Source organism: Muntiacus reevesi, chromosome 8, assembly GCF_963930625.1.
Source record: "Muntiacus reevesi chromosome 8, mMunRee1.1, whole genome shotgun sequence".
NCBI classification, from domain to species: domain Eukaryota; kingdom Metazoa; phylum Chordata; class Mammalia; order Artiodactyla; family Cervidae; genus Muntiacus; species Muntiacus reevesi.
The window spans coordinates 14,743,474-14,771,372 of NC_089256.1; the positions used below are offsets into that span (position 1 = coordinate 14,743,474).

Genomic DNA, 27,899 nt, shown 5'->3' on the forward strand with positions numbered 1-27,899 from the left:
TTTTCTAAATTAAAAATAAAACTTAACTATAGGTTATTTATAAAGTGCATAGAAGAAAACAGAAGAAAATTAATTTACCCGGAATCCTACCAGTTAGAGAACACTTAACATTGTGTCCTATTGCCTTCTGGACTTTGCTCTCTCATATAGGCTGTGCCTATGCTCATTTCTTCTTATAGGTTTTACATGTCTTCATGTCTCCCCCACCTTCTTTCCCTTTGAACATCCGTCTCAGAATCCTACACACAGTAGGCCCTCAGTGACAGGAAATGACAGGATATTCCTCGCACATTTGCATGAGTGGACCTTCTCTTTTTAAATAAGGGAATAACCCTCCATCTGTGCTCAGCTCTATTTGAACCTAGCACCTTTCAGAGTGTAATTATTTTTCTCTTAATTTGCAAATTTGAAAACACTTGGGGTTTTAAGTCACAGGGTATATTTTTTTATCCAGTAGAAGTCTTCCTAGCATGGTATGGAAGGACTGCCAGATTCACAGCCAGAAGGACTCTTCCAGGCCTGAGTTAGTTTACGAGTCCTTGATTTCCAGTCCTTAATGCCCCACTCATTAGTTTTGTTCCCTTTGGAAGGCACTAAGCTTCTGGGAGCCTCAGTTTTCTCATCTGTACACAGGGGACCCCATTACCTACTGGCAGGACTAAAGGAGAACTTGGGGGATATTATTTTTAACCCTCCCAGTCCTCTCAGTATTGGAGTGTCTTTGTTCTGTAGAACTTTCCTACAGACCACGTAGACTCACATAGGCTCAGAAAATTGACATTGGCCTTGAGTGGAACCGTCAACTCTTTGGCCTGGTCCAGAAGCTTAACAACAACGGCCACGTTCTGGTCTGAAGCTATCATTAAAAGACCAACGTTTTGCATCATTTAAAGTTATGTTCCCACCTGGCAGTTACCCTGTGAAATACTCTCCACATAGCCTGGGATATTTAACAATAGCTCACAGTTCTCTGAATTCCTTTAACTTTGGCTTTAAAGATCAGTAACCTCGGCCATGCGTCTTTCCTAAGTCCTCTTCTCTTTAAAATAACTGCTGAAGGTTTGGTAAATTCATTAGCAGATCCCTTAATAACCAAGGACGTGTAATCCACACTTGCTGATTTATCCCTGCTTAGTTGTCAGAGTGGCCTCTTAGCAAGAGTTGTGTCCACATAGCTGGCATTACTTCTACCAGTCCAGTCTGCCTCCTTGCAATGGCCTCATTAAAGACTGATTTAATAAAGTAATTTGGTGGGGAATTCAGATATTTTTGCAACATCATTCATTTCCTCATCGTCTTTCTCAAGTAACCAGTGTGCCTTTGTTGTTAGCGCTGCTGCTTGTAACTGCTGGTCCAATTGCTTTGTGACGTTCTCTCGTCCAGCAATCATGTCCCTCCTTTTGCCTCAGTTCCCCGACAGCCTTCACAAATTCCACTTCATTTCTTTGCAAGGGTCATGCTTAATTCCCCAGAATGCTGCCAGCACGTCAGCCTCCAGTGCAATTTCTTCCCCTGTTACCAGGGCGCTAACACCACCAGCTAGCAGATTTTCCAGGGACTTTTGAGAAAGCTAAGAGCTTATTACCAGTTTCAGGCTTTGATGTGGAGGAGACTGGCTGTCACCAATCAGATGTCAGTCTGTTTCCCATGCATCTTCCAGCTGTCACAGCGGTGTGCTACTGCTCCGCATCATGTCCCAGACGATCCCAGAATATCACTTGGTTCCAGAGGCCCTGAAGGCTGGATATACAGGATAACCTTAAATTATCTCCACCCTATATGGCCTCTGAAAGGAACATCTAAACCCCACCACCCTTTTAGATACACCAAAGGACGGTGCTCATGAAGATGAATTGCATCACTATGGCAAAGCAGTCTTTAATTTTACTCTGTATACCACCTGGAAATTTATGGATTGAAATAAATCTTGCTGTACAAAGAGGCTGGTGCAGTGCAGATCCTACTGAACTGGGCATCAGGACCCACAAGTCCTGGCCCTGCCTTGCCCTCAAGCCTTCTGTATGTCCCTAGGCAAGTCAGCCTCCCTCTCTGAACTGCTGACTCCGCACTTGTCAGAGAGGAGACCCTGAAGTCAACCTCCAAAGGCTCTAACAGGCCTGTGGAGTGAGAATTATTACCATGATTACAGTTACTGACCTCACTGTAAGCGGGGGAGTGCCATAAGGAAAGGAGAAGAGGACCATATAGCAGAAATATAAACTCTGCCAAATTTATAACAAATCAACTACATAAACTGTGAAACATAAGTCATGGTTATGCATGTCATGCTGCAGTGTAGAAACCACAAACTGGGTTTCCCTGGTGGCTTAGTTGGTAAAGAATCCTCCTGCAATGCGGGAGACCCAGATTCAATCCCTGGGTTGGGACGATCCCCTGGAGAAGGGAAAGGCTACCCACTCCAGTATCCTGGCCTGGAGAATTCCCCATAGTCCATGGGGTTGCAAAGAGTCAGACACGACTGAGTGACTTTTGCTTTCACTTTTGTTTTGGAGTTATATATATACTTAGTTTTTATTTAAATATAGTTGATTTGCAATGTGGTGTTAGTTTCAGGTGTTCAGCAGAATGATTCAGTTATACATATATATATATATATATATATATTCATTTTTACATTCTCTTCCATTATAGATTATTTTAAGATATTGAATATAATTCCCTGTGCTATACAGTAGGACCTTGTTGGTTATCTATTTTATATATAGTAGTGTGTATGTTTTAATCCCAAACTCCTACTTGATTTCCTGCTCCCTCCCCTTTGGGAACCATAAATTTGTTTTCTGTGACCTTCTTGAGGACCATTTTGGGAACTGCTGCTGCTGCTGCTAAGTCACTTCAGTCGTGTCTGACTCTGCGACCCCAGAGACGGCAGCCCACCAGGCTCCCCCGTCCCTGGGATTCTCCAGGCAAGAACACTGGAGCGGGTTGCCATTCTGGGAACCGCAGGCCCTAAAAATTCTGATTCACGTGTTTGCCCAGTTAAACCGGCCATTGGGCTTAAAGGTAATGAAGCCATGTTTCCTAATTTTACTGTTAGAAATCACAGTGTTTTCCTCAAGACAGGAAAACAGAGCATGCTTCGCTACTTCTCCTACAGGTCTCATCCTTTCCACCCTCCCTCTTTCCCATGTGGCCCAGACATCCAGGGAGAAGTGGTCAGAGCTAAGGAAGCCCGCTGTGGTCAGGGGCTGATGTGTGCGGGCTCACCGTCCGCCCCAGGCCGCTCAGCCATCCTGCTACCGGGGCCCAGGTTGTCGCTGTTTTTTGTTTTTGTTTTTAATGTATTTATTTTAATTGGAGGCTAATTACTTTACAATATGGTAGTGGTTTTTGCATACATTAACATGAATCAGCCGTGGGTGTACATGTGTTCCCCATCCTGAAACCCCTCCTCCACCTCCGCATCCCATCCCTCAGGGTCATCCCAGGGCACCAGCCCTGAGCACTCTGCTATTTGAAGTGACAGTCACAGTCTGGATCCATCATCTCCTCAGTATTACCCCTGGCGCTGAGGTTTTCCAAACTGTCAAAAGTAAAAAGCAAGACTCTGCAGCCTGAGGTTATTAGACACATCTCCTTGGCTGATATTTTGGACTCTAGGATGGCTGGTCGGGGTTCTTTAAGAGGTAGAAGCGTTTCTCATCCTCTGCCACTTCTTCAGTGCTCTCTCAGATCTTTCCACCAAATTCCTCCCCCTTTGGGTTTCCCGAAAGAGCTATGCTTGTATGCTTAGTCGCTCAGTTGTATCCAGCTCTTTGCAACCCCATGGATGTAGCCTGCCAGGTTCCTCTGTCCATAGGGATTCTCCAGGCAAGAATACTGGAGTGGGTTGCCATGCCCTACTTCAGGGGATCTTGCCAACCCAGGGATCAAACCCAGGTCCCCCACATTGCAGGCAGGTTCTTTACCGTCTGAGCCACCAGAGAAGCCCAAGAGCTGTGCTTATCACTAGCATTTTTGTGGTGGTTCACATATTCATTCTCTTCTTACTATGAGAACATCTAGGGTGGCCAGTGAGCTTTATTTTTAGAGCATCATAATTTATTATGTTATAGCATTTATTATATTTCTACAGGGTATGATATGGGATATTACCCCCTGCACAGTGTTTTGCACAGAGGGGGTACAGTCAACAGTCTTTGAAGGCCTGAGGTGGCAGTGGGTCACCTGACTAGCAACCAGCAGCTCGAATGACTAGTTCCACATTTTTGCGTGGGAGTTATGGATTATTAACAATAATGCTTTACATTATGACTGCTTTGTCCAATTTATCTTGCACACTGCTGCCAGGTAATAAAATATGCTCATATCATAGTCAAGCATGGCAGAAGCTTACCGCTGAGGGGATTTTTTCATCTTTATCCTGCCCCAGGCATTCCCCACAGCCCTCCCAGCTTCTCCTCTGCCTGTCAGTGGAGAATCAACCCCTGGAGATCATTTAACGGCAACCTTTCGTTTTGTCCGTGATGAGCCTGGCAAGGTCACAGTGGAGTGGACGGATTCTCCTGGCTCAACCAGCCCAGTCTCACGCCCTCCAGCCCCGAGCCCTCAGGGAGGACATCCAACCACTCCCTTCTCCCTTCTCCAGTCCTTCCCAGGCACAAGGTGGGGCGTCCACCCTTATTCCCCGACTTGGTGCTCAAATCTGACCTCCAGCTTGTCTCTGGGTGGGAGGATACCTCTGCCCAACCACAGCTTCTCCCAGGAGGACACTTAGCCCAAGCCAGCCCTCTACCCACATCAGCACCAGCCCATCTTTATCGTGGCACCTGGAGGCCACGTGGGAACTCAGTGCCTCTCCTCCTTCGCTTGATGTCGGGTGGCTCTGAGCGGAGGACAAGCATGCTCCTGAGGACCATAGCTCCTTTCCCCTCCCTGTGATGTGGCCCCTTCCCCGTCCTCCACGTGCCGGCCACTCACTTCTCCCTCCTCCAGTCCTAGAAATTCATAGGCACCAACGTTCTGGCCAAGAAAGGAAAATAACTCACTAGAAGTGTCATTTTCAAGTAGCACTTATGGATTTTTTTTTCCAATTCGAAAAGCAACACATAATCATTATTGAAAATTTTAAAAATAGAGAGAAGCTTAAAGAAGAAAATTAAAATCACCCCAAATCCCATCACTAAGAGACCGGATGACTTTTGCACTGTCTCTCTCACTCTGCCCTCCCCCTCTCTCTCTGGTTCTCCATGCACACGCGCACACACACACACACACACACACACACACACACACACACTCAAGGATCGTGCTGATGATGGGGTTTTGTAGAAGGTTGTTAATTCACAGTGAGTATGTCAGGAGCATCTCTCACCTCGCTAAGTATTTTTCACCACATTCCTTCTCCTTATCCACTCTCAGTATGTGGAGCCCTCCCTCCAATGGAAGGCCCCGCCCATCCCAGTACCTTCATCCCACCCCTCTGGCCTTGCATGCACCCCTCCCCTCTCAGGGATTCCCTGGTAGCTCTGCAGTGATGGAGGCTGGAGTTCAATCCCTGGGTCTGGAAGATCCCCTAGAGAAAGAAATGGCAACCCACTCCAGTATCCTTGCCTGGAAAATCCCATGGACGGAGGAGCCTGGCAGGCTACAGTCCATAGGATCACAAAGAGTCAGACATGACAGCAACTGCACTTTCACTGCGTTTTCACTTTCTTTCACTTTCTCCCTTCTCTAAGGGGAGGGTCTAAAAGACCTCTAAGTATTAGAGGCCTTTTTTCTCTAAGATTGCAAACTCATTCAGATCACACATTCTGAGAAGAAACCCCCTGGGCCTCGCGTCCCTTTGTAGCTACAGGAGGAGGGGGCTGTCCGGGTATGCCTGCTTCTTCCCCCTGCCCCCGCTCCGGGCTTCTGGACCTACCCATGCTGGGCCTCCTGCCTCTGGGGGGCCCTTCTGCTCCTGAAGTCAATGTTGGCTTTCACCTGCAGAATCCTGACATGGGATCTACTTTCTCTTGCTCTCTGCTCGCACCCCCAAGTGCTTCCGAAATCCTTCCCATGGGCCCAGCTGGTCTGTTCTCATGGGATTTCTTTGACAGCCTGGGGAGCCTGGACCTCCTTTTGTGAAGCGGCAGGCAGAAGGCACGGGGAGATGGGGGGCATGGGGTGGCTGTAAAACTTCCCAGCCCATAAGGAGCCTCTGCAGGGGGAGTTCAGGCCTCGTGGGGACGTGAACGTCGCCCTTGACAGGGTGGAATCTGGTGATTTGCAAGCTCCACATCTTGCCCCACTCGCTCTCTCAACAAGTGATATGTAAATGCAGATAAGTCATATTTAATCCAATATTCTGCCAATTGTTCATTAAACATTCATTTTTATATGGATAATGTCCGATTTCTGTCCCCATGCCTATGCTGTGGCCATTTCATCCTGTTACCCTGAGGCTCCATGGCCTCTTATTTAGAGCAACTGAAGCTGCAGATCTCCTCCCGGAGGGACCCCACCAGGCACTTCCCTGATAGAGGCCCAGCCCCGGTTCAGCCCCCGGTTCATGGGTTCATGGGAGGGGAGGGCGGAGTTGGCAGACAACTCATGCTGAGCCCCTTCCGAGGGGCTGGTGCGAGCATCCTGGATATCATGGGTTTGGGTGTTGCTTACACCAGCCTTCCACAGTGAAAGGAAAGGGTCTTGGAAAAGGAGTCCCTTGTTCTCACTCATACAAAGGCCCCAGAAAGGCTAACACAGGAGGTCCCCTGGGTCAGAAGAGCAGCCCACCCCTCGACTGCCCTGAGGGGGGCAGGGCTGCTGGAGGGCAGGGCCAGCTGCCCATGGCAGGACTCTCAGGGTGCTTGCTGTAGCCATGGGGTGGTACCCACAGCCCAAGTCTGAGACTCAGGGTTTCAGCTACATGCGCCCAGTGCATGTATCATTTGCCTGTGTTGTCCCCAGAGGTGACCAGCACCCACCCGCCACTGTCCAAGTCAGCTTGTTGCAAGCACTGGGGAAATGTGTTGTCAAAGTGGTCTTGATAAAAGCTTGCCTGACTGGTCATCATTTCCACTCCCTAGAATGACAGCCATCAGGAACTCTGAAGTCATGGCCAGGGCATTTAGTCAGAAAATAACCTTGATGCACCATGGTGGTCCTGGCAGTGGGCCCGCCCTCCCAAGTCAAGGCAGGGACCCCAGCTAGCCTGCCCCAGGGGTCCTCTCACAGCTGTCCATGGGCTGGACGTGGAGGGGAGGTGGGCTCAGCTTCCTCCTGCACCCTCATATCCAGAACCCCTCCCTGACACCTAGGTGTCACCTAGACCCAGCTCCCCAGCCACGTGTCTAGAGTCACTCTGGTTTTTCCAGCTCACTGTCATGCCCCTGGTTTCCACATTCACCAGGCAGAACTCACTACTGCACCAGTGTCCTCCTGCAGCTGCCAGCAGAGCCCCCAGGTGGACTCCGGGGAGAAGCAGTCCCAAGGGCTGTGTAGAGGCTGGAGGAGGAGCCTGCATCCAGTCTGTCTGTGCCGGAGGTGGGGGGGACCAGCCAGCCTGTGTCGCCTCCCGCCCCCACCTCTGCAGATAGAAGCCCTCAGGCTGTGTGTGTGTGACTGTGTGAGAGGCAGGGACTAGGAGAGGTATGGAGAGACTGACAGCAGACAGGCCGGGCAGGGCCACAGACAGACAGACTTGCGGGGGCGGAGGGGGCCCCGGCAGGAGCCGCCTCTCAGAGCCCGTGTCCCGCCCCAGGATCGCTGGAGTGCAGTGCATGACCGTGCCCGGCTACTCCAAGGGCTTTGGCTACCAGCCGGGGCAGAGCTTCTCCGGGGAGTTTGACCACGCCTGGAACGCCGTCTTCCTGGAGGGCAGATGGCACCTGGCGGACAGCACCTGGGGGAGTGGCCTGGTGGACTCCTCCACGTCCAAATTCACCTTCCTGTGAGTACCGCAGCTCTGCGGGGGTCTGGTCCATGGACTCAGGGGAGGCAGGAGCCTGAAGGAGGCAGCGGTGGAGAAGGCCAGTGGAAGGGGAAGGAGGGCTGGGGGCCTCTGTGTGCGGCAGGCCCTCACCCCCTTCCTCTGGCTTCAGGGGTGAGCTAGCTCCAGGCTGGTGACAAGGGCCCAAACCTTTCTGTCACCTCACCCTTCACTGTCTCAGTTCCCCCTCTGGCTCCCCAGCACTCCTCCTCCACCCAAGGGCTAAAAGCACAGTGTCTGCCCACGGGCCAAGTGCCAAGAAATGCAGGGCTGAGAAGCTCCTTTAAGTGTCTGGAGGTTCCTGTCAGCCTTTTAAAGCCTAGTCGCTCAATCGTGTCCGACTTTTTGCTGCCCCACGGACTGTAGCCTGCCAGGCTCCTCTGTCCATAGAATTCTCCAGTCAAGAATACTGGAGTAGGTTGCCATTTCCTTCTCCAGGGGATCTTCCCAACCCAGGGATCGAACCAGGGTCTCCTACACTGCAGGCAGACTCTTCACCTTCTGAGCCACCAGAGACTCATAGTCGGGCCTTTGGCCATTGACTATGTTATTATTTGAGATGCCAGGATTCTCTCCTACTGCTTCTCCCAGATACCAGGGCTTCTCCTCCTCCCCTCCGGTGTAAATGCAGCCGTATCCCACCTCTGAGGGAGGGGGTCTGGCTTGTGGGAAGGGGTGTCAGGGTGCCCAGCATCCCTGTGGGCCCTGCAGGGCAGAGTGGCTGGGGAGCAGGTCTGGAGCACGTCTGTCCTCCAAAGGCCCTGGCCTTAGCCTATGCCGTGACATTCATGCTAAAGCTTGATGTCCATCAGCAGCTCAAATGCTTTTTCATCCAGAAAAATGAGAGTGTCGCCCCACTGGTGCAGTTTAAATCCTGACAGCCCTGCGTGCGGGGCAGACACAGTGGGTACACACAGCCCATGCTGGGAAGAGCTGTCAGTCACACCCTCCTTTGCTCCATCAGCTCCGAGCACTGCCTGCCTTGGGCTGAGTGAAGGCTCTCCCATCTCGGAGGAGTCCCCCCTTCTTCTCCTGATCCCCATCACTGACCTCTAGAGAGCTGCTTCTAGCCGGTCCCGGGGACCACATCAGGGCCTTCCCCATGCACAGCTGCCCACATCAGGCCACAGAGTGCGTGGAGCTGGCTCCCCAGTCTCCCTGCCTGCCCTCGCTCCACGCCACTGGCACGTGGTCCCTGGGTCCCGGCTTTGCTCCCTTCAGATCCCTTTGTTGTTGAGAGCAGGGAGAACCCATTCTCTGCCTGGACACGCACTGCCAGGGTGGTGGCCTTCTCTTAAAAGGGGGTCTCAGATCCTGCTTTGCCTCCTTTTTCTGGAAGCAGCTACTAAGGGGGCATCTGCCACGCCCACGTCAGGGTTGGAGATGGTGCCTCTTCCTGTTGGGTTGTGGGTAGGACCCCCCATGTCTTACCTTAAAAAAGGCCCCAAAGACCCCCTGTGGGCCCCGCCTGGCCCTCTGCATGGCCCACCATGGCTTCTGACCAGCCGTCCCCCCTCCAGCTACAACGAATTCTACTTCCTCACCCACCCTGCACTGTTCATCGAGGACCATTTCCCAGACAACAAGAACTGGCAACTGCTCAAACCCCCTCAATCCCTGAGGCAGTTTGAGAACAACATGTATCACAAGAGTGAGTTCTACAACAAGGGGATGCTGAGCGCCCAGCCGCAGACTTCCATCATCAAAACAGGTAACCGGGGCCGCTGGGTCCATGGGCTGCCCTGCCAGCGCCCAGCTCAGCGGAAGCGGTATGTGGGGGCTGTGCAGGGGCGACTGAGGCCACCTAGGCCATCGGGTCATCAGGGCAAGACATAGCCGCAGGTCACGTTTACAAGGACAGAAGCCCCTCCCGCCAGCATAAACCAAGACAGGGGTGTGCGGCTCCGGAGGGCTGAGCTTTCAGCCAGGCACGTTGGGGAGCCAGGGCTAGTGGACCCAAGCTGGGGGACCTGCTGTCAGCTCACACAACAGGGAAGGGACTGCTTCAGCCTGGCTTCAGCCACCTTCCAGGCCAGGTGTGCAACAGAAGCTCCTAAACTCCTGGTGAGTGCATGCTAAGTCGTTTCAGTCATGTCTGACTCTTTGAGACCCCGTGGACTGTAGCCCTCCAGGGGATCTTCCCGACCCAGGGATGGAACCTGTGTCTCTTCCATTGCAGGCGGGTTGTCTACTACCAACACCATTTGGAAGGCCCCAAACTCCTGGCAGGAAGCATGTTTTGGCCAAGCCGGGCCGGGTTTTGCATGCCAGTGGCCTAAGGAGCTAGTGGGGGAGCAGTGGGGGTCTCCCAGGAGAGAGTGCTTTATAAGGAGGGTGGCTGCCGAGCAGCAGGGTGTTGGGAGGACCCAGCAGGCCTCCCACATCTGAGCTCAAGTGCCCCAGATGAAGGCTGGGCTCCAGGGACGCAGCCCGGCCTCTGAGAGCTCTCCCTGCCATCTGGATGCCTGTCCGTCTGCCTCTTTCTTGCCTGCAGGCAGAGCCAGCCTTTTCCAGGCAACTTCCCCAGGGCTGGGCATACGGGACCCCTAGCTGTCTCCAAGGCTGGCCTGGACTGGCATTCACTGCCCCCCACCCCCATCTCTCCACAGGGGCCATGGGCAGCTGGATGTGAACTGGGAGGCATTTGGGAGCTGGGTCCCCAGGGGGGCAGCACCACAGTTAGGGCTCAGCACAGCGGGGTCGGTGCACCCCCACACCCCCACCGAGAGCTGCCTGCGTGCCCCATGAGAGAAGGCCAGAGCTCACCTGGGTCTGTTGGGAGGCCTGTGGGGGAGCCCCACCCCACACTCAGGTGACCCCACCCACGTTAGTCCCAACCGATCCTTCCCTTCAACCTCACAACGGTCTGCATAACCAGGCTGCCGAGCTCTGGGATAATTTTTAAAACTACGAATGCCTCCTGCTGCTAAAATAACAGCGTGAAGCTGCTGTCTTAGAGAGTGTGCCCCGTGCATGCCTGTCAGACAAGGGCTGCTCCAGCCCGCAGGGGCCACAGGGAGGAATACGCCAGGTCACACTGACGTCAAAACAGTGCCACCAAGGAGTTTGCCTCTTTAAGAGACAAAGAAATGTAAACACTGAGTTTCTGAATATACAGTAAACCTAAAATTTGATTGCATATTCATGAAGCATATTTAAAGAATAGTTCTTTGCCGGAGCTAGTTTTCTTAAGAGTGGAGATGAAGGGGAAGCAGAGAGGGAAACAGGTAGGCTAAATGCAAGGAGGGGAGAGTGAGAGGGTGAAGGAGGGGTGAGGGGAGGAGGAGGTCACAAGCTCTAACAGAGTCCCAGGGGTCTCCGATCCTTTATTTCCAGCCTTCCCAGCCATTCAGCTCACCTTTGTCAGGAACCCCCTGAGTTGGGCACCCCAGCCAGGCCCAGGACATGGCAGGAAAGGAGACAGACGGGCCCTTCCCTGTGGCACCCACACCCAGCAAGGAGGATCCACATTACCCATCCCTGATACATTATTATACTGTTGAGTTCCCTGGAGGACAGGGAGGGCCAGGGGAGCAGCTTCCAGGTCACTCAGCCGCCTGCCCTACCCCAGGGCACCAGAAAAGCCTTCTTTGTGGTCAGAACATTGCCTTGAGGTCTTAGCCAGGCTTGGGGGACAGTGAGCATATGTGAGGGTCCTCGAACATGAAGGGGTGTCCCCCTGGAAGAGGTACAGGAATGCCATGTGGGCCTGAGGATGGGCCTGACTTGGGCAAGGCAGTCTCTCCACTGGCCTCCAGTCTGATGGTGACCCACAGGAGGGAGCCCCAGAGTGCCTGGGTAGATATTTTCAGGAGCCCTCGAGCTGCCGTGTGGAGATGCCAGGAGCCACCATGCATCAAAGGTGAATTGCACGGGGACCTGCAGTTCCCAGCTGGGGCGTGACATGGAGCAGGACAGGGTCCATGAGGGCTGAGGCAGCTTCTTCCCCTGAAGAGGGATCCAACTGAGAGAAGGTGACAGTGATCTGCTGTTCTCGGTCACTTTCCTCTGAGGTCACCGTGTCTCATGGTGGCTGACAGCCGTGGAGAAGGAGCGTACACAAAGAAAATAGCACAAAAGCACAAAGAATACCACCCTTAGTGTAACAGAAAGGAGAGGAATCAGAGGCGGTGGGGAGGCCAGGCTGGGGAGGGTGGTAGATGCAAGACGAGCAGCAAGGTGGATGTATGATCAGCATCCCAGACCCTCCAAGGAAGTCACTGAAGACCTGGAGGATGGGGGCTGAAGCCAGACTTCAGAGAGCTGAGTGAGTGGGAGGGAACTGCAGTAGGGAGGGGGGTGGGCAGAGAGGTAGGTGAGGCTTTGGCAGCGCCTGAGAAGGCAGGGAACGTCTTCTGGTTGGAGGGGCCATAAAGAAGGCAGTGGTTGGGGGGGGGGGAGGCCAGTGGAGCCCCCTTCCCCGTGTGGGGATTCTCACTCCCAAGATGGGAGGTAGCACTGAACGCAGCAACTGAGCAACCTGGAGTTGGGTCTCATGGCTGATTAGACGGGAAGTCTCAGGGACACTCATCCTACAGCATCCTAGAGCATGGCTTTTCTGCCTCCAGAGCAGGAACTCTGGACCCCGATGGGGGAGAGGCTACTAGAGGGTGTGAATGAGACACTAGTCGGAGGTGGCTGGGAGGAGGGGCAGGTGATCAGCTTCTGAGGGAGGGAAGGTTCTCAGAGAAGCCCTGCCCCTCCCTGCGGTCCTGCAAAGCAGCAGGGACCAGGGAGGGGCGTGCCCGTGGGCTGTAAAAACAGAGAGCTGACCCCCCAACCCCCACAACAATGACCAGGACAGAGGAAGACAGCGCTGGAGGGCAAGGGGCGAGGCATGTGTGGGATGCACACGATCCTCTCCTGCACCCGATGACTCCATTCAGGAAGCACAGCCTGGAGTGGAGGGTGGAGGTGGGGGTGCGGGGAGGACCCGCGAGGAAGCAGTTCTGTCCCTGGAGCACAGTCTCCAGGAGGGAAGCACCCAACGAGTTTTTAAGGTGCTTGTTGACATTCCAGCTGTGAAGGGAGCAGGGTGAAGCAGGACTTGAGACTTGGAGGCAAAGCCAGAGATGGCTCTCCAACCAGGATCTTGGCCCTCCGTGCCCCTCAGCCCTCTCGCCTGCCCTGGAATCAGGTTAAGCCCCCTGGCAACATTCGCCTGATGTGAATCAAATGGGCAAAGCAAGCACATATGACGGGAGGCAGATTTTTCTTGAGACCCACCACCCCCAGCTTGCAGTTCTCGAAGAGAACCACTCAGAGGGGTGAGAACCCTTCCAGAGGTGTGCTGCCAGCGGCTTATATGGTGTTCAGCGAGGTCATGCTGGTGGCTTAAAATTATTGGGGTGAAGGTATTCCCACCACAGAAATGGGCAGACGCTGTAAGTCAGGGTTCCTCCACCCCCCACCTCCCAGAGATCCTCTTGTCACACGATTACCAGCATGTCAGCCCAGGTCGGACTCCTCTCACCTGACCCTGGCTCTCCCCACAGTGAATGGAAAGGCCACGGTCACCATCGAGAGTTGTGCTCCGACGCAGTTCATGTTCATGCTCAATGGCAAGCAGGAGCACGGGCTGCTGAGCCTCCGGAAGAACGGGATGAAGCTGGACGTGTACCCCCCGACTGCGGGCGACCACAAGCTGCAGATATTTGCCAAGGGCAACTCGGAGATCTACAGCTCCGTGCTGGAGTACACGCTCAAGTGCCACTATGCAGACATGGACGTCCGGCTGCCGGCTGAGTTGCACCAGCCCGTGGGCCCCAGCTGGTTCTCGGAGCAGATGGGCATCACCAAGCCGTCCCACACCGAGCCCGTCATCTACACCAGCGACGGGCGCTGCTCTGTCAGCTTCGGTGTGGAGGAGGGCATCAGCGTCCTGGCTTCGCTGCACGGAGACGATGGCCCCATCACCGAGGAGACCCAGCGACGCTACATCTTCCAGCTGCACCGGGAGAAGCGGACGGAGCTGAAGGTGCAGCTGCCCCACGCCGGCAAGTTTGCACTCAAGATCTTCGTCAAGAAGAGGCAGGAACCGGGCAACTACCTTTTCGTCTTCAATTACCTCATTTGCTGTACCAACACCAAGGTGAACTGGCCCATGTTCCCCGAGAGCTTCGGCAACTGGGGGGTGGACAATGAGCTGCTGGAGCCACTGTCAGGCGTGCTGCCCGCCAACCGCAACGTCCCGTTCAAACTGAAGCTGCACGGCATCGCCAAAGCCCTGGTGAAGGGGCAGGACACGTGGCCACTGACCCTGAGCCCCGAGGGCTACTGGGAGGGCAGCTGCAGCACCGCAGGCTGCCGGGAGGTGTACGTCATGGTGCTGGAGAATGCCAACCACAGCTTCTACTCCTACATCCTCAAGTACCAGGTCAACGCCCAGTGAGAGCCGCCTGCCACCCCCACCCCTGCCGGGCCGCACCCAGAGCCCGGACACCACTGAGTCTGCATGGAATCCCTCCTGGACCTCTGCCTCGTGTTCCTGCTCTGCCGGAGGCTACGATGTCAGTGGCCCAGGGGACAGAGGCAAAGGCCTTTAGACGACAAAGGTGCTATGTAAATCCAAGGTATTGTAACTGTACTCACTGCCCAGACACCCCCCCTTCTCGTGCTGTCCTTGTTATTCTCGGGCTGGTGTGGGCATGCTGCCCAGGGCCAAACACCTTTCCCGTGATGGCGAGAGAGAGAAGCGGGCGTGATCCGTGAGGCTGAGTCATCCTGAGTTCTCGAGCCCCTTCCCAAGAGCTGCACAGAGCTTCTCACCAACTCTCAGACCCCAGGGGAGGTCAGACTGTCATCTTCTTTCCAGACCTGACCATCTCCTGCATTCCGATGCTGCTGCTTATTCTTCCAGGTCCTGAGAAGGAAGGTGCAGAGAGGAAGCTAACTGCCCCTCAACTAGCCCGGGGGCCAAGGGCCTCCACAATCCCTGTGTGTGCCTGAAATGTGGCAATAGAAACGTCATGGGAGACTTCAGGGCCGAGAGCAGCCAGTGCCTGCTCTTGTTGTTCTGGGTGGGGGCCAGAGAGGCAGGTATGTATGGCAGTCCCGTCACCCTAGTCTCAGGATGTAAGACCCTTGACTCTGCTCTCAGAGGGATTAATTCCATCTACTTGGTCTATCAGCAGTTCACTCAGCCCCTGCAGGCCCTCTCAGAGCCTGTGCCTCAGGCCCCAACCTGAAACCCACACTGGGAACCCCAGGAGGCTTCTGGGCCCATGGGGACCCCTGGCAATAATCCTCAATAAAGACTTCAGGTGAAGTAGTAAGAACGCTGCAGTGCTGGGGGCCCCACGATAGCAGGGTCCCACCAGCCCCAAGATCTCTACCACCAAGACCACACCTGGGGGACCTCGACCTGCCCTGGGAGCAATTTCTATCCCATGTCCCTTCCTTCCTCTCAAGAGAGACCCCACGGTCTGCCTTCTGTAGGGACCCATCCAGAGCTCCTTGCTTGCTCAGGCCTGAGAAGTCTAGCCTGCCCAGCCAGCCCTTAGCAGCACCTCAGGCCAGTGTTGCCATGGCAACAGAAGAAAGACTGGCTCCAATGAGGGCGGCGGGCGGGAAGGATGGAGAGGCCCTGAGAGGCCCTGCAGAGCCGCTGCAGCACCATCCCAGCACATGGAGAGGTTGCAGGTGACCTCACCTGCCATCCTGGTTTCTTCAGCCCTGCAGCCCTGCCTACCAGGGCCTGGGCCCGAAAAAGCCAGCACTGCCCAGTACTCCCCTCCCTGCGCTGCCACTCCGGATGCCCTGGGCTAGCTACAGCCAACGCTGCTGGGGATCCTCACGGCCTCCTTGCTTTCATCCTCACATTTGTGTATTCATCGAATGTTCGTGGAGCACTTAACCAGGTTCTGTGTCAGCCGATCCTTCGTGCTGGGGCTGCAGCCCTGCCCCAGCCGTCCCAGAGCAAGGGTGGCAGCCGCCATCCTTGCCCAAGCCTGCTTCAAGTTCCAGGCTCCCAACACTCCAGTCCGTCATCTCCCTAAGTTCCCTCCCCACAAAGAGCCCCACCACCCCCAGCATGGACCCGGTCCAGAGGAATGTCTCAGGGGGCCCATCCTCCACCAGGCCAGGGGCCCTGGAGCAGGAGGGCAGTACACCACGGTGGGCTGAGCTGCTCTGGCCTGTGTCCAGCGTCCTCCGGCAGGCTCTGCCACCCAGGCATTCAGCACTGTGTCACTCACGCCTGGAAAATGCACAAAGGCTGCAGAGGCGGAACCGCTGTGCACCACGACAGGGAAACAAGAGGAGTTTTTACACCCTGGAAACAGCCTTTTCTCACCCCTTTGATTTTATGGGCTGAAAGAAATGTGCTGTGTTTCATCAAAATAATAAGTGCCTTCTATGACTCATGTCACTCACTGGACCCAGAGCTGGCTGCGAGTCCTGCTGGGAGCAACTTGCATCCTATACAAAACAATATAATTAGTCTATACATTCTGGAGCACACAAAGGATGCCACCCAGAAAAATAGGAGCTGTCCCAAGCAGGAGACGGTGCCCCAGCCTCTCCAAGCGCCTGGGAGCGTCAAAACCCCTCCCTGTTCATTTAACCAGGCGCCCCCCGCCCCACCGCCCCCGCCTCCCCGCCCCACTCCTTGTAAAGACAGCTGTAGGCACAGACAACACCTGCATTTCTTTCCACTAAAGTAAAAATACATGAAATGAAATCCAATCTTCATGAATTTTTACACGCATGTTGCTCAGGGTAGAATTCGGGGTTGCATTTTGAAGTCTTTTATTCAAATCCCCATCTTTGTTTCCCGATGGAGGCGTTCTACGGCCAGTGGAATGGCACGGGCGCCCCCTGCTGCCTGATATGCGGAGCTGCAGGTGCTGCAAACTCCCGTGAGGCTGGGGTTTTTATGCAGCATTTGAAAAAAATGCGGCAGGGATGTTTATATTAAATTCACTGAGGGCCTTCTCGCGGCTTCTCAGAGTTTTCTCATGTATACGTGGAGCACGTCGTTTCCACACAAGTTGTGAGGCGAGGCAAGGGAACTGCCTGGCATGGTGCGAAGAACGTGATAACCGTTTGGGAATATTTTACCCGGAAATCGGGTAGAAGTGGATGGGACAGTTCGACCACATTCATCACTACGTCAGTGAAAAATTGGAACTGATCGAACTCAGAAAGCTTTTGCTGCAAGTCCTAGGATGGCAGCCCTCAAGCCACAGAAGGGCATAGAGGGGCGGGGAGGGTGGGGGAGTGGGACGCGGCAAATGGGCGACAGCCACAACTGCAATTAACTTCTGTTCGACTTGTTTTGGAAGCGCCACCAGCGCAGTTGGACTCTGCCTTCAATCTGATTGTGATCATTGTGTGTTCCCCATATGTTACATTGTCCCACCAGGACAAACCCCTGACAGCCTGCTGAGATTAAGAGGAAATAAATAGATTAACTGAAGCATGAAGGATTTAGGCTAGACATAAAGAAGTATTTCCTGTTGTGAAGCAGGAGGGACAGGTTGCCAAGAAAGTTTGTGAAATCCTCTTCTCAAAGGACTGGAAAAGTAGAAAAATTTTCTCAGTGGTCTGGGGTCTTCGCTGCCATGCTGACCAGTTCTTTCCAAACCAGTTTAATTCTTGAAATACACTGGGTCACCCACAGCAAACGGGGGACCGAATAGTATTGGTAGCGTCCTTTGCTGTTGGCAAAGCTTTCAGAGGCGAGAGGTGGTGTGCATCTGCGTCCCCCGTCAGTTTATCTGAGGTCGATCATTTCTTTTCATTTGGATGCATAGTTGGAGGTTTGAAGAGGTGATTACTTTTCATAACGTGTGCATTGAGTTGTGTGGGCCACTGGCTGTTAGGTATGCTTTCCCCTCATTGTTGCTGGTGTTGTTTTTCAATAAAATTTATATTCATTTTTACCCAACAATGTAATTATCGATCCATTCTTATCACTGTTCTCACAAGCGGGAGAAAAAAAAACAACACTTTCATGTTCAAAGGGAATGTTAGGAAAAAAAATCAATGTCCCAGCTATTTGAATGTGATGGTGAGATGCAAATAGAATGTCAGGCAAATAGCTATTTCACATTAAAGGAAACATAATTAGGTTAGCTCCAGCCCCTCTCCGGCTCACATGCCTTTGAAGAACATGAAGGCAGTGAATCTTGTTTAACTTCAAAATTTTTAAGTTGATCCTAATTTCTATTTTAAATGGGAGAAAAAAAAAAGTGTTCCAAAAATGCCCATCAGCCTACTTTTTGTTGTTGTTGGGAATATATATAAATATATATTCCTTGATAGTCATATATTTGTAGAAACTTTCCAGCAGGTTACCTAAACAGATTATTCATAAATTAGACATTTAGGGAAATACAGCAAATGGAAATCTAGACACCTCTGAGAAACTGCAGTAACCATGGAGACCATTCTTGTAGCTGTCGTGTGAAGGACAAAAAGAATTCGTGTTCCCAAATTTGGCCTTGTTGTGCTCCTCACTGCTAGACCCACAAACATGAGCCTGAGCATGCTTCTCCTTACCAAGGATTCCACGAGTGACCCATATCTTTAACAGCATGTTAAGGGGAAGTCTGAAGAAACAGTCTCCAAATAATAGAAGGAAGAACTCTCAAGCTGTTAGAACAGTCTGAAAGTGCCAGCTCTGAGGCTGCCGTGAATGACCTCTAAAGTCCCTTCCAGTCCGGAGAGTTTGTGATGCTGCGTCTCCGTGAACAGATGCCGGCAGGCGGTCGGTCTGAGATTGTCGGTGGCGGAGCATCTAAAGGGCCCTGCTGGGTTAAGAGCCTGCCCTGCAGCCCCCACCAGACCGCGCTGCTGGCTCTTTTCCTGCCCGAGGGCAAGGGGCTGGAGGAAACCCAGCAGAGGGACCAAAGGGGCAGCCGCAGCCTCTGACAGGGTATTGCTTCTCTCTGATTTTGCGAACAGAACTAAAGAAAACCAAGAGTCAGGCAGCAACTGGGATGCCCTCTCTTGGATGCCCTGCCAGCCTCCCTGAGTCAAAAGACACTGAAACTAGATCACTTCTCTCCCCCAGATTACCTCTGCCTCCTCCTGGACTGCCAACACAGCCAATGTACCCCCATGCCCAAAGTCAAACGCATGGTGGCCACTACTGACTCTGCATCCCTTGCGGTGAGAAGTCTGGTCCATTCTGCCATGTTCCATATTTGACCTGCTCCTCCAACTCCATGTCCACCCCACTTCAAAGCCTTCCATCGTTCAGGCCCTCCTGATCCCCCAGGGATACATGTGATTGCTTCCTATAACAACAAAAAGCATAAACACTTTTACTGGCAAAGTCTGAATACTTTCAGGGCTGTCTTCAGGAGGGTTGATATCTCAGGAAACAATGGCCCAGTGAACACTCAGAGCTTCTGGTTCTTTAAGCATCATTGTCCCCAAGGCTAATCTTCTCAAGAGAAGTGCCTGCAGGATGAGACATAAAAGAGACGAAATGCCTTCAAGGTCCTTGTGTATCCAGTGGCAAAACCGAGACATGAGGGTTTGAGAATGAATGAGAAGGAAACCTGGACTTAAAACAGCTCTCCAGATGTTTGGTCATTGCTACCTGGGGCATCGGGTTAAGGAATCTGAGGTCACGGTGGGCTCAGTAGGAAAGAACACTATGATTAGCTGGTGATCCATAGATACTGGACTGAAGGGTGAGGTGTGCCATGCATTTGCCGAGTCTGACTAAAAGGAAGGCAAACCCAAGCTAAGACCAAGTGACACAGGAGATTATTCAGACCAGTGGGTGGGTGCTGGCTTCCCAGCAAACTCACCCACTGACAGACAACCAGTCAGCTCCCACCATAGGTGCAAGGATGCCCTAGAGGTGTCCTGACAGCCTCTGGGATTCAGGAGGAGCCCACCCAACCCACCGCATGGAGCACCCAAATGCATAGTGCTCCAGGAAGAATCAGGCACCCTGAACTTGCATGCTTTTTCATCTCATGATGAAACGGTACCTTGCATTTAGACTAAACAATCGCTGTGTGCAAAGCGAACATCAATTGTTCTTTCCAAAACCAAATTCTAGACCATTGGCTTTATTTACAGCATTGTTGACCCAAGAGATTTCTTTTTCCAACTAACTAAAAAGTGTACGCCACGAGTGCCTTTGCCTCTGTGGGAAATGTGGGTTTACAGGAAGACAAAGTGCAGCTGGCTGTGTGCACTCGTGGTGTTCACCTCCAGGAAGCAATCAGGGAACTGATTAGTCTGAGGAGTGCCCTTCTTCCTGGGGGCCTGCTGCCCTCAGCTTGCTCTGGGATCGCTCTCTTTCCATCAGGGGGATGGCTGACTGCCTCCATGACACAAAGAATCAGCCATCATTTCACCCTGGCTGTGCGGAGGCCAGGTAGGGACTCCCCACTCCAGACTGGTGGGGAGGACGGCGGGGAGGTTTGTGCCATGAGGGCAGAGGGGCAGCCACACCATGAATGGCCAAGAAGAACTGGTGCACGTGATTAATGGAGAACAGATGCCTGGAGTGAGGGGCCCCTGGCAGCTCCCATATGGACAGAGCGGTGATGGAGGAGGAAAGTGTATATAGAAGAAATGACTGCGGGATGACAAATTGTCTGGTGAACACTCTGCTGATATGTATTAATATATGTATTAGTGTGTATGTGAACACCAAGTGGAATCTGAAAGTTAACATTGATCATTTTCATCTTATTACAAAAAATTAAATGTAGCCAAGATACCACAGGCCTTTGGAGGCTGCCCCCGACTCCATCCTGTGTGGTCACCCCGCCCTTAGGGCTGGGGTGGATGTGGATACCATGAACCTTTTCATGTCCATTTCATCCACACCAGACCCCTTCCCCACCTCCCAGGAGAAACGACAGAGAGAACCTGATCCCATGAGAAGATCGCCTCTGTAAAAGCTTCACTCGTCATTTTTAGAGCTCAGCAATAGTATTCAAAGTCCATTTTAAAAAGAAGCCAATGGGCTTCTTCCTAGAAAGGTGACCTCTTAGCCACCGCTCGCTGATGACTAAGAGCTGTCATGTGGGGTCAAGAGCCACAAATGCAGGCTTGAAGCCCTGGTTTCTCTCTGTAAACCCTGGCTTGACTGGGGGCTCCCCAGAGACCCCTTCCAGCAGAGCTCCTAAGGCTGGGGGAGGCCTGCAGCCCAGACCCGTGGATGACATCTGGATGGTGCAAGAGTTAAAGGCACCAACTCTGCAGTCAGTCACCAGGATTCCATCCCCACTCGGCCCCCTACCGCCTCTGTGGGCAAGTTAGCGAGCCTCCCGTCTCCATGTTCTCAGCAATAAAATGGGGGAAATCATAGCACCCACCATGTAAGCTTCTTATGGGGTTTGAATGAGTGAACAAGGGTACAATAAACAAAGCCCCAGCACTAGGAGGCACTCAGTGAGGCTCGGCTGTCATCACCATCACAACAGTCTTCCCCAGGCTGTGTGAAGATACTGATCTGGCTGCGTGTTGCTCCCTGAAGAATCTGAAGGTCGCAGGCCCCTCGTAAAATCATACCAGCTCGTGATCTAATAAAGAAGAAATCTTGTCTCCAACTGTTGGCCACCCTGCCTCTCCTAGAATTGTCCAGAGACCAGGAGCTCAGCTAAGCAGCTATTACTTTATTGGCACCTCTCTGAAGGGTGCCTTCATGGAGAACAGTTGGCCAGTCTGCACACTGGCTGGGGAACATATCTGTTACATTCCAGGACCATCATGTAGCAGGAGCCCTGAGCCCCCAGTGCAAGACCCATCTGAAGCACCCAACCCCACTCCCCTTCCGCACCCCCTGCTTCAGACAAAAGGGTGGAAATTCTTACCTTCTCTCAGTAACATTTAGTAAACTTTTGTAGACCCTTGAGTATCTTTTATCAGATGTATTTCTAGATATGCACAGATGTATTTTTCATGATGCAGTAAATGGTATCAATTTTTAAGTTCATTTTCCACTGTTTTTTCCTAGCGCACAGAAACACTATATAGTACCTGAAATTTTAGTACCTGAAATCATGCAGTGTGTTCTTTGTGAATGCGTACAAATACAAAGATTATGGTTGTGAAATGTTAGCACCATCATGAAATTAGAGGGGCCACAGAAGTTTTCAGCAATCTGTTATGTTGAGTAAGTTTTTTTTTTTTTTCTCATTTATTTTATTTATTTATTTTTTTAATATTATTTTATTAGTTGGAGGCCAATCTTTTAAAGCATACACGATGAAACGCTGGCGTTTGTTAAACACAGGGGGAAATGAACCATCCATGTCACCATCTTTGCCAAACTCAGATCATGAAGATCTTCTCCTGTTTTCTTCCAGAGGTTTTATCTCTTAGTGGAAGTCACTCTGTTCTATGATCTCTGTTCTCTCAGGGGGATGGAAGGAGCATGTGGCAGCCAGCCAGCTGCTGTGACATCAGTGTCCCTCGGAGCCCTGCAGGCAAGGAAAGACAGCCTGTCCTCCTGAGGCCCTACCCACCCCGTCCTGGGGGGCTTGGCTGTGGGGACGGACCCTGGCCCCAACTCAGCCTTATCACTGCCCACTGGTGTGGGCAGAGTTTGCAAACTTTACTGATCAGCCTGTACAGTTTTAGTTGATGCCAACATTTAAAAATCAACGGACTTCCCTGGGGGTCCAGTGGTTAAGACTTCACTTTCCAATGCAGGGGGGTGCCAGTTCCATCCCTGGTCAAGGAGCTAGGATCCCACATGCCTCATGACCAAAAAGTCGAAACATAGAACAGAAGCAATATTGTTACAAAATTCAGTAAAGACTTTTAAATGGTCCACATCAAAAAAATCTTCTAAAATTTAAAAAAATAAAATAGCACTTAAAGGACTTGTCTGGTGGTCCAGTGGCTAAGACTCTGAGCTCCCAATGCAGGGACCCAGGTTTGATTCCTGGTCAGGGAACTAGATCCCACATGCTTCAGCTAGAGGCCCTGCATGCCAGAGCAAAGATCCTGACTCCCACCACTAAGACTCAGCATAGCCAAATAAATTAATATTAAAAAATAAGATAGTATTTTAAATAAATAAAGTAAAAAATCAGAAAAATCCCATCAAAATCTGATTGACAACCTTTCCCGAGAAGCCTGTGAAAACCTCCACAAGGAAGCAAGTTGCAGTGTCCCCTTTGGACAGGCCAGCTGCCCGGGTGCCCCCATGCCTCTCGCTCTGACTGTCTCCCAGACCCTAAGGCCACCCGCCCCTGAATGGATGTTTTCCTACAGCTGCCCTCTACAGTGATGGGTATTGCCTGTGAGGTCCCATCTACAGCTTTTTGATTCTCTTCCCTATTCAGCATCTCACCTGGCCTCACGACAGCCTCGCTGAGTGAGTATCAGAGTCTACATTCTGCATATGAAGAAACTGCCCAAGGGTATACAGCTGCTAAGTGGAGAGCTGGCTTTGAGGCTTCCCTCTCTGCGCTCAGACTCATTTCACTCAGCCCATTGCCCTGGGCACTGGGGCCGTCTTTACGCATTGACGATGCAAATTGCTAAGGGCGCAGGTGTGTTACTAGACCCTCTGAGCACACTTGTCAGAGGTGCTGGGAGCAAGAAGGGAGCTGGGGTCTGTGTCGCCAGCATCCTCAGGGAATTGCAGGAGCTGAGGCTGCAAAGATGAGGAGTTTGCTTGATTAAATATTTGATGAATGAATTAATAAATGGATGAACTGTCATCTGAGTAGCCCACATACATTTAACCATTAATCAAAACACATTTTAGCTGCAGAAATATTTTAACTCAGGCGTAAAGGAAGGGGAGGAAGGGTTGCCTACAAGGCACCCACTCCAGACCCTCCCTCACCTCCGAGGTCCTCTCTGCTCATTTAAGGGAGGACTTTCCAGGAAAAGCGTAGACAATAATATGTGCACAACCCTCTGGGGTAAACTGGAAAGGATTTAAGGGTGTCTATTTGAGACAAAACTCATTACATTTTCTCTGCAATATGTAATTAAGATGATAAAAATAAAATGCAAGTATTAGGAAAGATATTAAACTTATATAAAACTTCTAATATGATCATTTCAAAAATTTTAATGAAAGCCCTGAGTTTTCTGTCATGATCTTAACATTTTTATTGAAATATAGTTGATTTACAATACTGTGTTAGTTTCAGGTGTAAGCAAAGTAATTCAGTTATATATTTTACAGATTATGTTTCATTATGTTAATATAAAATATTGAATACTGGTCCCTGTATTACACAGTAAGTTGTTTCTTATCTATTTTACATGTAATAGTTTGTATCTGTTAATTCTATACTCTTAATTTATCCCTCCTATAAGTTTGCTTTCTATGTCTTTAAGTCTGTTTCTGTTTTGTAGATAAATTCATTTTTTAGATCCCACGTATGAGTGATATTGTATGATATTTGCCTTTCTCTGTCTGACTTGCTTCTCTTAGTATGATAATCTCTAGGTCCATCCGTGTTACTGCAAACGGCTGAGTGGTATTCCGTTGTGTATACGTACCACCTCTTCTTTATCCATCCTCTGTCGATGGACACTTAGGTGGCCCCCCTGTCTTGGCAATTGTACATAGGGCTGTGATGAACATTGGGGTGCATTGGTCTTTTGGAGCTAGAGTTTTTGTTTCTTCCAGATATGTGCCCAAGAGTAGGACTGCTGGAACATATGGTACTTCTAATTTTAGTTTTTTAAGGAACCTTTAGACTGTTCTCCACAGTGGTCGAACCAGCTTACATTCCCACCAACAGTATATGGGGGATCCCTTTTCTCCACACCCTCTTCAGTATTTATTATTTGTATTCTTTTTGATGATAGCCATCTGATCAAAATGGGATATTGAGTTTTGATTTTCATTTCTCTAATGACTAGCAATGTTGAGCATCTTTTAACATGCCTGCTGGCTATCTGTATGTCTTAAGAGAAATGTCTATTTTGGTCTTTGCCCATTTTTTGATTGGGTTGTTTGTTTCTTTGATATTGAATTTTATGAGCTATTTGTATATTTTGGAAGTTAACTTTCTCCCTTTCTGTAGGTCAACTTTTCAGTTGGTTGATTGTTTCCTTTGCTGTGCAAAAGCTTTTACTGATTAATGACCTTAACTTTTTATATAAGATTTGTGCTGGAAATTGTAAAAAACAATTCCTAAGATGTTTTTAGCTAACAGTGTCTTTAAATTCTTTCTAGTCCACTTTGATGAGAAACTTATGAGAAACTTATTATTTTCACTACAAAGTAGTGATAATTTTCTTTACAACATTAATTTGAAGACTACAGCACCACAAGATGTATTTTAAAACTAATTACAATTCCTCTTCTTTAATTGACGAATTTATTGTTGAAGTTTCTAGTAATATTATGGAGAGATTTTGAATGCAATCAAACATTTTTAGATCAGCTGTTAAATTATGAGAAACACTCATTTAGAGAACTTCTGTTCCTTGTTGGAGCAGTCACCTTGCTGCTGGCTTGGGATGACAGGCAGCAGAGTACATAGTAGAGAGGTACAATTATCTGACCATTGCTGGATAAAACATTTGCTTTGTCTACAGGATTTAAAAGCAAGGGTCCAAAATTAATGTCTTGACATTCAGAGACAACTGGATTATTTTGTGAAGACAGATTCAGGCCTGCCGTCTAGAGTGGTACCCACAGGAACACCAGCTGGCTTCTCTTACCAACCAGAGCTCTGGGCCTGTTAATCAGTAGAAGCTGATCAGAGGCCAGAGGAGAAATTCAGGCAAGGCTGTACTGTGGCCCCTGCTGCAGGAGGGAGGAGCGAGAACAAGTTCCCTTGCTTGTTGGGGCAGGGGAGGGGTCAAGGGTGGGGGTTAGGGTCAGCTGGATCTTATATCCTTATATTGGGTGAGGGTAGGGCCAGATGGGTGGTTTAGGTGGTCTGCCTGTCCCTTGGTGGTGCTGTGCGGGGTTTTGGTCTTTTTGTATTTTGTAGTTAGTAATTTGCCCCAACTGAACATGTACACTCTTATTTTCAATCCTTTACAGTTTCTTTGTATTCCGGTGCTTGAGGAGACTTTTGTCCAGGTGCAAGCCCTGCAGCAAAGGGCCCCAGGTGTCTCACCCAGCCTGTCTCACCTGCACCAGCAAGCCTCCCCTTGTCCCTCGCCCCACAGTCCCCAGATGGCTGCACTTGGGCTACACAACTCTCCTTGCATGCACAGAGCCCCAGCTCCCCCCTGTGCCACGGCGTCTAAGGGTCTGCGGCCCCAGCCCCGGTGACCTGGGAAGTGGGGACCGTCAGGGGAAGGGAAAGCCAGTGGGAGGAAGAGAGGCTGCTCCCTCAACTCCATCCCAGCACTGAGCCGATGCCAGGCGGCCTTTCCCATTCTGCTTTGGTACATGTCTAAGGAACACTTGTTAACACTGAAAACTTTCAGATCTCTAGAAAACAGTTTGAGAAATGTGGATTTAAGGGATGACTTGACCTGGGAACACACGGGAATTGAGTGGTAGTTTTAAAACCACGTGTTGGAGTTACACCTTTGGGGAATAAAATAAAGAGCTCCATGATGCCTTCTTCGTTCACAGATAGTAGCTCTTGCAGGAGGCAGCAGTTGAATACCTCATCCATCTAGAACTTTCTCCACCCTTTGCTGTCGGTCCAACACTTCCTAATGTGAACAGGCTGCCGCCGTGTCGCCTCGCTGGGTTGAGTGGCCTGTCATCCCAGAGGGGCATCCCTGGGGAAGCCACAGGGCTCCGGCCCCGGCCACCACTGTCAGCCTACAAAGGGGCCTGCACCCTGGGGGCATGCTCCCGCTGGGAGTGAGGGCTGCGCTCAACCGTGGCTGAAGGGACCAATTGGTAGAAAACACTTGCTGCCTTGTTTATGGCTTTTAATTTTAGGCTGAGGACCTGAAATGCAGGCCCTAGACTGCAGAAAGATTCAGACTGGTGAGTTGTTTATATTATACATCAGGGTCAAGACAGATCCAAGAGACAGTCCAGCGAGCGGCCCCCGTGGCTTCCTCAGCCAGTTCTGCGGCCTCAGGACAGCTCTGGGGGCCGGCGGCCAGCTCGTCCACACTGGTGCCTCCCAGAGCGCGGCCAGTCCCTAAGAGCAAAGTCCTGTCGGACATCGTTTACCTGATCTGCTGCCCACAGTTGAAGATGTGAGCGGGTGTGTGTCGTGTGGCTGGATTTTCTTCCTCTGGCCACCACACTTTTAGAGGCACCGGGGACTGGCCAGGCAGGCTTGGGGCTCAGTCCCGTACTCCCACACTTGCCGCCAGTGGTCAGGAGCCACAGACGTTGCTGCCAGGGCCCTCAGCTCTTCTGGAAACCAGCCCCGTGGTGGACAGCATGAGCCCGCACTCCACTGCCAGGAGAGGAGCCCAGGGTGCCCCGGCTCCTGGCAAAGCCCTTGCCCACGGAGCCTCAGCGAGGGAGCCCACCCGCCCGCACCCCCGCCAAGTGACTGTTCAGGCAGAGCTGGATGTCCACCCCCGAAAGAGGGGCACCGCAGTTACCCGAGTGTGAAAGTGGAGAGTATGAAACTTTAGAATAGCATGTGCTATATGTGCTGTGACGTTTTCTGAATATAAACTTGACTTTTTTTAGGTGTTGCTGTGCATCAGAGGGTTTTTTCGGTAAGAGCTTCACTAAAATATAATTCACGTGCCATTTAAGATACCCATTTAAAGTGTACAATTCAGTGGTTTTCAGTTGTGCTATATTCAGAGTTGTGCAGCCATCATAATCAGTTTTTGAACATTTTCTTAGCCCCCAAGAAATTTGTACCCTTTAGTACAAAATTTGTACCCCCGGCCCTGCCACACCCCCCAGCCCTCAGCAACCACCACCTACTGTCTCTATAGACTGCCTACCATAGATTTTTCATATAAATGAATGAAGCCACACACATGTGGTCTTTTGTGACTGGCTTCTTCTGCTTAATGCTTTCAGGTTTCATCCCTATTGTAGAATCATACTTCATTCCTTTTTATTCCCCAATAATACTCCATTGTATAGACATACCATGTTTTGTTTATCTATCTATCAGTT

The 27,899-nt window shown here is 51.1% G+C and overlaps 1 protein-coding gene across 1 annotated transcript in view; it reads left to right on the forward strand.

Moving 5' to 3' along the window:
* The window catches only part of KY (kyphoscoliosis peptidase), a 50,858-nt gene extending 33,049 nt beyond the window's left edge, over positions 1-17,809 (forward strand). The window contains exons 9-11 of the mRNA XM_065942578.1: positions 7,706-7,894; positions 9,454-9,644; positions 13,429-17,809. Of these exons, the coding sequence (XP_065798650.1) occupies positions 7,706-7,894; positions 9,454-9,644; positions 13,429-14,324 (1,276 nt within the window). The 3' untranslated portion in view covers positions 14,325-17,809. The remainder of the gene's footprint in view (positions 1-7,705; positions 7,895-9,453; positions 9,645-13,428) is intronic.
* Positions 17,810-27,899: the final 10,090 nt, after the last annotated feature.